The sequence below is a fragment of the Corvus moneduloides genome, chromosome 25 (genome assembly GCF_009650955.1).
Source record: "Corvus moneduloides isolate bCorMon1 chromosome 25, bCorMon1.pri, whole genome shotgun sequence".
Classification (NCBI taxonomy): Eukaryota; Metazoa; Chordata; class Aves; order Passeriformes; family Corvidae; genus Corvus; species Corvus moneduloides.
Genome location: NC_045500.1, coordinates 5,611,355 through 5,622,370, shown reverse-complemented (window position 1 = coordinate 5,622,370; position 11,016 = coordinate 5,611,355). Strand labels below are relative to the sequence as shown.

General features: G+C 57.5%; 1 protein-coding gene across 1 annotated transcript; it reads right to left on the bottom strand.

Moving 5' to 3' along the window:
* Positions 1–8,106, bottom strand: LOC116455581 (nascent polypeptide-associated complex subunit alpha, muscle-specific form-like). The gene is made up of 5 exons (XM_032133577.1): positions 3,330–8,106; positions 2,791–3,213; positions 2,139–2,295; positions 1,698–1,827; positions 1–1,176 (listed from the first exon to the last, which is right to left on the bottom strand). Exons 1-5 carry the CDS (start codon positions 8,027–8,029, stop codon positions 1,025–1,027), a joined length of 5,562 nt encoding a protein of 1,853 aa, XP_031989468.1. The 5' UTR covers positions 8,030–8,106; the 3' UTR covers positions 1–1,024.
* Between the last annotated feature and the right edge of the window lie 2,910 nt (positions 8,107–11,016).

Genomic DNA, 11,016 nt, shown 5'->3' with positions numbered 1-11,016 from the left:
TGCGATGCTCAGGTTTTATTACAGAGAGTTCAGGAGGCGGGGAGGCACTGGGGGAACACGCTCAGTCCGTGGCTGCAGAGGGGCAGCAGCTGCTTCTGTCCCTCCCCACACCTTGCAGGTGCATTTCTGGGCCAACAGCTCGTGGATGTTCCGGCTCTGACAGCAGGAACAGCAGCTGAGGAGTCCTGCTGGTCATTCCCAGCATAGACAGGGAGATCCCTGCCAGAGGTGCCTTTCCTCGCCCACTCTCTCTGTGTCGCAGCTCCTTCCACACCCCACGAGGTCGCTCCGTTCCTCTCCACCAGCAGCTGCTGCAGGAGGTCCTGGACAGGATGGAGCAGCCCCAGTTCCTCTGGGACAGAGGGAAGTGGGGCTGGAGCCCATTGGGGGCTCTCCGCAGCACCGCCCTGGCTGCCCTCCCACAGGCAGCCCCTAAACCCCAGCGCACTCCCAGGAAAGCCTTGTTTGTATCCCCCATCCTATGGATGCCTCTCCCCAGTGCATTCCAGCAGATTCCATCTGGTACTGGAGTTCTCTGACCATTTGTGGGAACTTGTTGGAGAAAACAAGAGGACTAAAGGGAAAGGAGGAAGGGACTTGGCTCCTCCGAGGTGAGGAAAGCTGTAAAGCCGAGGGAACACATCTCTGGAGCTCTTGGGTCCTGTCCACACTCCCAATTCCATCATTTTTCCTACCATTTCTCCCTGGTGGCAGGCTCCAGTGCTTTATTTCACTGGGTTCTTCTGCCCCTGATCTCCTCTCTGCTTCCCCATTTCTGTGCCCAGCCTGTGCTGGGCTTCCAGCTCTGCTCTCCCTGGCAGCTGGAGCACTACAACGATTCCTTCTCTACCCTGCAGTTTGTGGAGTCGCTGATGCAGAAGGAAAGGAAGGAAGGAGAAGCAGGCTCGGAGCAGAGGTGGCATCTCCTGCCCCCTGGCTCAGCAGAAGCTCTACAGAAGCAAAGCAAATTCAGCTGCTTCTCTGACGGCTGGGGGAGCTGCAGGAGCAGTTCAGCTGCTCGGGATCACAGCCCATGGAATTCTCCGAACGGGGGATAACGGCTGGGCTTGGCTTTCTGCCGGTGGTGCAGCCACAGGCCCATGAAAGCACTGCCCAGGACTGCAAAGCCAGTGAGGGATCCCAGCAGGGTGGGCAGCAGCATGGCAGGACCAGCACCTGGACACAGAGAGAGGGAATCGAGCAGTGAAAAATGTTCTTTGCACAAACAAGACACAAGGAGTTAGGGATGGTGCCAGTGGGTTTTGAGAAGTCTCTCGTGTTGTACCAGTTCAGTGTCACTCTTTTCTAATAGCTATAAATATCTAATTAACATTAACCAGCTGCTGTATTTCACCTGTGAACACTCCTGACCTATGGCCAACCTCATTCTGCACCAAAATGCTGCAGTTCCTTACAGATAGAGAACATTCTGCCTCATTTTTCTCCTCTTTCCTCCCCCTAAAGCTTCAGTTCCTTCACAGGATGCATCTGGCTGTGTCTCCTGGCTGAAACTCTGTGGGATGTGACACTGATTAACCACAATATTTGGGATTTAGGAAGGTCAAAGCAAAGCTGAGGAGTTGTTGGGATATAATCTAACCAAGAAAGTTGTTAAAAAGATGCTGTTTTCCTGCAGCAGGAAAAGCTGAGCAAAAACTTCTGGAAGAGACAGAGAAATAGAACCAGGAGAGCCCCACCTTCCACTGGTTTATACAGAAACCTGTTGTTCATCTTCCAAACGGGCCCGAGGGAGACCAGGTTGTGCAGGTTTCCATAGCTGGTCCTGTCACTGGGCTGGGGAAGGGGCTCCACACTTTCCAAGCAGTCCTGGGAAAGACATGGAAAACACCTGGAAGTGTCCTGAACAGAACATCCTGGCCCAGGGCCCGGGCACAGCCCCCAGGCATCCTCAGGCACCTCTGCTGTCATTGCAATCCTTGGACCTGCACAAATGTAAATCTTTATTCTCTGATTTCCTTTTCTTAGCGATTACCAACTATTGCCACCACTCCACACCATGAACTGCTGTCCCAGACTTTAACCAAGGACTGGGTGGCCATGGGGTGACCTTGGTGTGGAGACTCTGGGAGCACCAAATCCCTCCTTGGTGCTGTGGGAACAGATCCACCCCACAGTACCTGCTCACATCCCGGCTGGCCTGGCAGGCAGACCCTCAGCTCGCAGTGCAGGTAGGCCACGGAGTGGTTCAGCATCTGGAACAGCTGGATGGAGAAGCTGGCGGCTCTGGAGCCGCTGCCCTGCAGCAGCTGGACATGTCTGCATTCCCAGGGCAGCCTGGCAGGAACAAAAGGCAAACAGCTCCAAATCCCAGCTCTCCCTGACTAAAGCAGGATCTGCTGGCACAGCTCTGCACAAACTCCACGCCACACCCCTGCGTCTACATCCGAGATACAGGAAAATCCCCCAAACATCGGCATTCCCGGCTGTGCCCGCCCTGCTCAGGAGCCCGAGAGCAGCAGAGTTGTTTCTGGGACATTGGTTTTGCTGTGGTGTGCCAATCGACCCCTGAGCTGCCTCTAAGGCACATTTCACACCCCAGTGGGTTTACAAACCCCGGTTAATGGATCCTCCCGTTCCCCTGGCCTCGAGCGGACAGACGAGATGCTGGTGGAGCAATGGGGACGTGGAGAAGCATCCCTGCACTGCTCTGTCCTGGGATGTGCCTCCCCAGCAGGAAGGGGATGCTGCACACCTGTGACAGCCCCTGGGGGGAGCAGGATGGTGTATTCCCATAAATCCTAAATGAAGGCAGATCTTTCCCATTCCCACCTGTGGAAGAGGCAGCACTGGGCACCTGCAGCCCCGGGGCTGGCGGAGGGGGTCACGCAGCACGAGTGGATCTGGAGCAGGGCCTGGCTGCTGTTGCTCTGCAGGGCCACCAGAGCCAGGAAGGTGTCCTGGGAAGGCTCTGATCCAGGGATCTCGGGGGCTGTGGCCCCTGCAGGGCTCAGGCTCAGCTGCACCGAGTGGTTCCTGGAGCCGCAGGAGTCACTCACGATGGCAAGGCTGGGGAAAAAGGGAAAAGGGGGGAAAAGGAGAAAAAGGGAATAAAATGAAACCCATCCAGGCTGCAGCAGCAACACCCAAAGCAGGGAGCCAGGGGTACTTGCCCATCCAGCACGGTGACATCCGAGTGCAGCCCCCTCCTCTGGTGTGAGTCGCTCCCCAGCGCTCCAGGCTCCAGTGTCACCGCTGTCCCCAAGCCTTCAGCTGCTCCGTCTGTCACTTCCCTCGTCGTGCCCCCCTCCTCTGCCCCCTCCGTGCTCAGCAGCAGCTCCTGGGCTGAGTCAGTGCCCGCAGCATCCAGCCAGGGATCCCCCGGGAGTGTCAGAGCTGCCAGGTTCCCAGGGGAATTCGAGGGGCTCTCTGGGGCCGGAGGGACCTGGATGAGGTCCCTGGCTGGGAGCAGCTCAGGGTCATTGACAGCGGGCTGATGAGTGCCCTGATTAACGAGCCTATTAGCAGGGACAGAAACTGCTCTCGGTGTGGGGGGCCCGGCAGCAGTGCCAGGGCTGGAGTGGGCAGAGTCCTGTTCCATGGCAGCGTCCTCCAGAGGGGGGGACACCTCCTCCAGAGGGTGGGATACCTCCTCCAGAGGGGGGGATAGCTCCTCCAGAGGGGGGGATAGCTCCTCCAGAGGGGGGGACACCTCCTCCAGAGGGGGGGATAGCTCCTCCAGAGGGGGGGATAGCTCCTCCAGAGGGGGGGACACCTCCTCCAGAGGGGGGGATAGCTCCTCCAGAGGGTGGGATACCTCCTCCAGAGGGGGGGACACCTCCTCCAGAGGGGGGGACACCTCCTCCAAAGGGTGGGATACCTCCTCCAAAGGGTGGGATAGCTCCTCCAGAGGGTGGGATAGCTCCTCCAAAGGGTGGGATACCTCCTCCAAAGGGTGGGATAGCTCCTCCAGAGGGTGGGACACCTCCTCCAGAGGGTGGGACACCTCCTCCAGAGGGGGGGACACCTCCTCCAGAGGGGGGGATAGCTCCTCCAGAGGGGGGGACACCTCCTCCAGAGGGGGGGACACCTCCTCCAGAGGGTGGGATACCTCCTCCAGAGGGGGGGACACCTCCTCCAGAGGGGGGGATAGCTCCTCCAGAGGGGGGGACACCTCCTCCAGAGGAGGGGACACCTCCTCCAGAGGGGGGGATAGCACCTCCAAAGGGTGGGATAGCTCCTCCAAAGGGTGGGACACCTCCTCCAAAGGGTGGGATAGCTCCTCCAGAGGGTGGGATAGCTCCTCCAGAGGGGGGGATAGCTCCTCCAGAGGGGGGGACACCTCCTCCAGGGGGAGTCTGGGTGATGCTGGGTGTGCAGCAGACACGGGTGCCTGAGTGGGCAGCTGCCTGCTGGGCACTGCCTCTCCTCTTGCTGCCTCCTCACCCTTCCCCAGCGCTGCAGAGAGCACCCCTGAGGAGCTGAGCACCCCGTCTGGGGCAGGCTGCAGGGCTGGGGTTGGCAGGTGAAGCCGCTCTTTGCCTTCGAGCGAAGCAGCGACTCCGTCACCCTCGGCTGCAGGGAGAGGAGTCTCTGCTGCTGCTGCTGCTGCAGCCTGGGCCGTGCCCTGTGTGGGTTTGGGATGTCCCTGCAGGGCAGTAACAGAGCCTGTGGACACAGATGGTTGGGCTGGAGTTAAAGCCAGGCTGGAGTTGTTCCCCGGGGCTGCTGAGGGGGGCTGTGGTGTCCTTGTGTTGAACACGGCTGATGGAGACATGCTGGTTCCCAGGGATTTACCAGCTCCTCTTTCTCCTGCACTGGTGCTGGTTTCAGCTGGCCTGGTGCTTTGTCCCGTGCTGGTCTGTGAGAACAGCCCAGCAGGAGCTGGGGAAGGTGCAGAAGAACTGGCAGACATCCCTGCATGGCTCACCACAGCCAAAACTCTCCCAGAAACTGGCGTTTTCCTTTGGACCTCTGTGGAAAGCAGAGTCTGCTCTGGTGCCAGTGTTGGTCTCTGTGTGGTTATAAAGGGCTGAGGCACAGTGGAGGTGAGTTCCAACTCCAAACGTTGAGTGAGACCAGGTTTTCCAGCAGTGATGGGGGTTTGAGGTGCTGTGGCAGGCACAGGGACTCCAGACCGAGCTGTGCTGCTGCCCTCTCTGGAATCGCTGTGCTCATTCCCAGCTGGAAGCACGGAGGAAGCTGAGGACGTGCTGGGAACAACTGGTGATGGCAGCAGCTTGGTGCCTGGGAGCCTTTGTGGCCTGGACTGCAGGGTTTTGGTGCTGGGAAACACCCTGGGCGGTGAACTGGGGGTCAAACACCCCGTGCAGGGGGCATGGGCAGAGCTGGGGGTGGGCACGGAGCCTCCCTGTCCGTGCTGGCCCTGCCCTGCAGCCCTGGTGCTGCTCGCAGGCTCTGGGGAACCGCGCAGTCCCTTTGCTGGCAGGAAAGGAGCTGCAGATGAAGATTGTGGCCTTCCAGTGGTGAAAACCACTTTGGGGGAAGACTGGGGGCTCTGAGTGGACACCAGCTCTGGTGGCAGCGGGGAGGTGCCAGGCTCTGCTGACAGGGGAAGCAAAGCAATGCCTGTGGCCTGCTGGGGATGGGGAGCAGGAATCTGCATCTCCTCGGGCAGCCTGGGCATGGTCTGCGCTGTGGGGCTCGTCCGTGGGTCCAGCACATGACCTGGGGCTGAGGTGACAGCTGGGGACAAGCCCCTGAGGGCTGTAGGATTAGGATCAACTGGCACTGGCTCTGAAGTTACTTTTGCTCTCTCTGCTTCTTGCTTGGACACAGTGGACAGAGCAGTTTCAGGTCCCACAGACTTCCCACTGGGATAAGAAGAACTGGTTTTCACTGGGATATCCTGGCTGCTCCCAGTTGTCCCCACATTTGTAGCCAGGTGGGCCACTCTGTGGTCACTCTGAGGAGAGGGCAGCACCTGTGAGTGTGCTCTGTCACTGGGCAGCAGGACAAACACAGGCCTGACCAGAACCAGGCTGGAAGGGCTCAGGTGCTGTAGGTTTGCAAGGTCCAGCGCTGAAGAATTGGATGCTGCCAGGATTTGCTGGATGGAAACCAGCCCCTCAACACTGGCATTTGGGAATTCTGTGGGGAGAGGGGAGTCCTGCATGGGCTGCAGGCAGATCATGCCATCAGTGCTCTTCAACACAAAGGACAAGAGTGGGGACGAGGGCAGCAGGGTCAGGGGGTCACCTCTGACTGTGCCAAGGTTCCTGGCAGCTGCATCGAGGGACATCCTGAACTGGTGCACCAGAGCCTGGGCCAGGGGTGCTGGGACCTCACTGGGCACCCCTGGGCCAGGATGTGCTGTGGTGGAGCTGGGATGGCTTCCCTGGGCACGGGACGAGAGCAGGATTGGAGCAGGAGCTCCCGGCTTGGTGGGGCTGGGAGGGGGAACTGCCTGGTCCCTGTGGCCGTGTGCTCCAGAGGGGCTGGGCACGGGGCTGGCTGCTGGGGACAGTGGGGGAGAACCAGTTTTGCTTCTTCTCCTGGAGTCGTGCTCTGTGCTCACCTGCAGCATCCCAGCCGAGGCTCCCTGAGGCACAGGAGGGGCAGAAGCTCCTTGGAGCCGGGACCCAGAGCCAGGAGCTGTGGATGAGGTGGTTGGGGTGTGGAGGTCTCTCCCAGCAGGGCTGGGGAGGCCCATGGGCTGCATCCCAGCACGAGGAGGAGCAAAGGCACCGGGAGGCTGAAGCCCTGCCGGGACAGAATCCCAGGGCTGGAGGTCTGCATTCCCAAAGGTGGGCATTCCTGGAGAGAGGGGGGATGTTGCTTCTTTGAGCTCTTTAGCAGTTGTGGAAGGTTTTAATGTGGAAATCCACAACTGGCTGGATGAGGATGAGCTAAGAGAAGGCTGTGGCCTCTCAGGGGAGGGAGATTTTCCAGGTCTCCCTGTCACTGCCCAAGGAGCAGCATCTCTTTGCAGAGCCAGAGCTGCCGTTTCCTGAGAGCTCCTGTTGGTCTCTGGGGGAACATGTTTGGTACAGCTGAGAGCCCTGTGCAAAGAGAGGGGCTGTTGTCCATCAGTTGTGCCAACTTGGAACGGAGATGGAAGGAATTCCTCAGCAGCTGGAGCCTCCATCAAGAACGAAGAAGAATTTACTCTGCCTGGTGGGAGGGTGTGAGGAGCAGGCAGCTGGGCTGGGTGTCCAGAACCGTTTGTGACAGCTGAGGTTGAATTTCTGCCTTTGTTGCCTGTGGTTGCCTGCTGCAGAGACAGAAGAGGGGAAGCCTGAGCGGGCCTGGCCTGTGTTGTTGTGGAATAGACTGAGCCAAGGTCCCCTGGAGCTGGCTGTGGTGGGATTGCAGAAGTTGTAACTCCAGCACCCAAGCTCTGAGTCTTCCTCGGGTGGGCAGGTGTCAGCCCTGCTGTGGGGTCAGGCTGGGCTGGAGGGTTCGTGTCCTTGGGCCTTTTCCCAGAGGGAGGTGTTCCTGTGGGCAGCCAGCCCTCCCCTGCTCTCCCAAGAGAAATCCCAGCTCTGGGGGGAAATGGAGATGCTGCCATTTCTCTTCTTGGAGGATGAAAATCGAGTGTTGGAGTCAGAAGAGAAGTTGTAGGACTTGGCACCTCCCTCTGCTTGATGACAGGAGGGGAAGAGAGAGCTGTGACCTGGGGAGAGCCCTGGTTTGTCCCTCCACTGGGAAAGGGCTGGGGCAGCCCAGAGCTGGAGCTGGGAGGGCTGAGACCAGCCCCAGGAGAACTTTCTGGTTCTCTTTGCAGTGCCAGAGCTGTGGTGGCCTGTGATCCCTGTGTGGAGCCATGCCGGAGCTGTCCAGGAGATGTGTGTCCATCCTGGGGTTTTACGGCCGCTGTGTGCAGCGCCTCAGCCCTGCCCAGCTTCCCAGGCACAGCCCCAGGCAGCAGAGCTGTTCTGTTTGCAGCTCTCCCTGTGTGGGACATGGAGTCAGAGGCTCTTCCACTGGTGGGATCAGCTCCTGGGCTCTGGAAATGCAAGGTCACCTCGTCCCAGTCGCCCTCAGTGACGGGCACAGGGCTGTGCTGGGGCCCAGGCTGGGCTGCTCCAGCAAAGCTCAGGCCCAGCATCCCACTGGCACCACGGTCACTCCTGGAGGCACCTGAGGAACAGAGAACAAGCCTTTGGCCCAGCTCTAATGAGCCCTGAACAGCTCCAGCAGCCCTTCAGGAGAGCTAAACTGAGCAGGCACTGCCGCAGCCAGAGCCACACGGGAGCTCCGGCACTGCCACTGCCATTCCCATTCCCACCCCTCAACCCTTCCCAAACCTCATCCTCTGCTGTTCATATTCGCCATCACATGAAGGACCTAAAGCATGAACCAGCCAGAGAGGAACCCTTTATCTCCACTGTAGAAGATGCAGGGAGAGGGAAACCCTCAGGCTGGCCAGGGACAGGCTGGGAGCTCTTCCACAGCAAAGCCAGATTAAAATAAACCTGAATGAGCTCCCTCCCCTGGCTCTCCTTTACCACCCTCCCTCCATCAATATCCCAGTCCCATCAGGAGCTTCCTGATCCATACAGGGTGTCCAGGCAGGTTTGTTTTGGCACAGAGCAGACAGAACACAGCAACTTCTCAAACCCAACGCAGACACTTTGTCATTGAAAAAGGCAGACCCTTTGTTTTAAAGGTTATTCTTTTCTCCACACATTTTACTTTTTCTGTCTTCACATCAGAAGGCTGATGTTCCAAATTATACTTTCCAAGGCACAGACCAGAATGGATTTTCCTCCCCAAAAACTTTAAGCATTTTTCCTTAGGCACCTGCCAGGAAAGACACAAATCTAAAATCCTGAGTGTTATGCATTTAAATTGTGGTTTTTGACAAAGGCAAAGCAGAGGTTTAGCAGCTTCACAAAAATGAGAAAATTATTAATTAGGTGGAAAATTCTTTGCCATTTCCCAGGTTGATCTTTCCTGAAGAGAACAGCCTGCCTGGGGTCACAGCACTGCTTCCACCAGCTCAGTTAATTCATGTGCCCTCCCAGGGACGCTCACAGGCACCCAGCAAGATGGAAAGCCACGGCTGGAGCCCTGCTGTGAGTGACAGCAGCCCCTGGAGCTCGGCTGGGGCAGCAGCAGCACAAACCCATCACTGATTTCGTGCTGTCAGAAAGATCTGGCAGGATAGCTGCCGAAGGAAAGGCAGCACAACGTGGCAGTGCTGTGGTGCCTGGAAAAGGGGATTCTGATCAAGGCTTCAGCAGCACCAGCTTGATCCTCGGTGCTGCTTGGAATTACTCAGGAAAAGGGATTTTTAATTTGTTTTCCCCATAAGGGGACAGTATTTTCTTTGGGGACTGAGCTCAGGGAGAGCAGCACAGCGATGTCCTGGTGTGGGGCCCCTCACACCCCGCAAAATGAAACCATTTCACCCAAATCCTGGGCTGCACAAACAGGGAGCTGCTCCTTCATCCCACACCTGAGGCTGATGGCACAACACCGAGAACAGAGCAAAAGAGGCAGAAAAGCAGCAATTTTTGAGATTCGAACATTCCCATTCCCATCACTCACCAGACAAATCCAACAGTCCAGCTGCCAGCAGGATAAAGATGGGGAATTTTTCCTGCATCTCATGGAGCAGCTCCTGAGCCATCCCAATAAAGAATATCCCAGCTGGAAGCAGCTCCCTGAGGAGCCTCTGCTGCCTCCCAGCAATGGGCATTTGCTGCTTGCTCTGAGAGGCAGAGGATTGGGTTACTTTATAAGAGCTTAGGCCAGACACCAACCAATAACCTGACCCAGGAAAAAATCCCTGTGCCAATTGGAATCAATCGGTTTTTAACAAAAGACCAGGGTGTGTTCAGGTGGATTTTCCATCCAAAAGGTGAAAAATGTGACTATGAACACGAGAGGGTGCTTGTGCAGCCCTGGGGGAAGAGTTAAAAGAGTCCCTGGAGGGCTGGGTGAGGATGTGGAGGGGCTTGGGTGCACCCAGAGGAGGGGAACAGAGCTGGGGCAGGGCTGGAAGCGCCTCCTGCGAGGCTCAGGGCTCTGGGATTGTCCAGTTTGGAGAAAAGGAGGCTCAGGGACGACCTCCTGGCTCTCTGCAGCTTCCCCAGGAGGACATGGAGATGTGGAAGAGATGGAAAAGGAGGTGCTGAGCTCTGCTCCTTGGGTTGCAGGGACAGGACTGGCGGGAATGGCTCGCAGCTGCATCAGGGGAGGCTCACACTGGATGTTAGGAAGCATTTCTTCACCAGGAAGGGGGTAAAATCCTGGAAAGGCTTTTTGGAGAGGGGATTTTGTACAATGCCTTGAACAGCACACTTCGACTTCTGTTCAGCCCTGGACTGGGTGATGTTGTAGGTTCTTTTTAACTGAACTATTCTAGAATTCTGATTTTTTTTGCCAGTTTGTGCCAATAAAAACATCCACAGGGATCAGCCTGGATCCCGGGGAGGAATGAAAACCACAGTGAAACAAGCACAGAACTCAGACCTTCCTAAGAGCCCAAGAAGAGCCCTGAGGCTTCTTGGGCACAATCACAGCTACACCCCTTTTTTTCAGCCATGAAGCCCCCAAATCCCTGTAAATATTCCCCTGAAGGCAGCGAGCAGCACCCAGCAGGGATCTCTCAGTGCCAGGCACACAAACACTGAGCCAAACCTGCAGACAGGCGGAGGGGACAGGAGAGAACATCCTGACACAGCCCTGGCTGTCCGAGGGCAGTACAAACCTGAGCAAAAGGCAGATAAGGCCCATAATGACAGCTGGGAACAGCAGGGACAGCCAGGGAGAGGCGATGGCTCCCGAGGGAAACAACAATAACCCATTCTCCAGGCTGAGAAAGGGGAGTCCAGCAGGGAACTCAGCAGTGAGGGGCTGGCAGATCCCATTTCCAGCACCAGCCGTGCCCCTCACCTCCCTGTGGGAGCGAAGGTCAGGGCACTGCAGCTTTTCCCACTCCCTGGGAAGGAAAATCCCTGGCACTTGTGCAGCTCCTGAACCCTCCACACAGGATTTGGTACCTGGCTGTCTGGGGCAGGCTGGAGCTCAGTGGCAGGATCTCAAAACCCCCCCCGATTATTGAGATTATCCACCTCATGCTTTGCA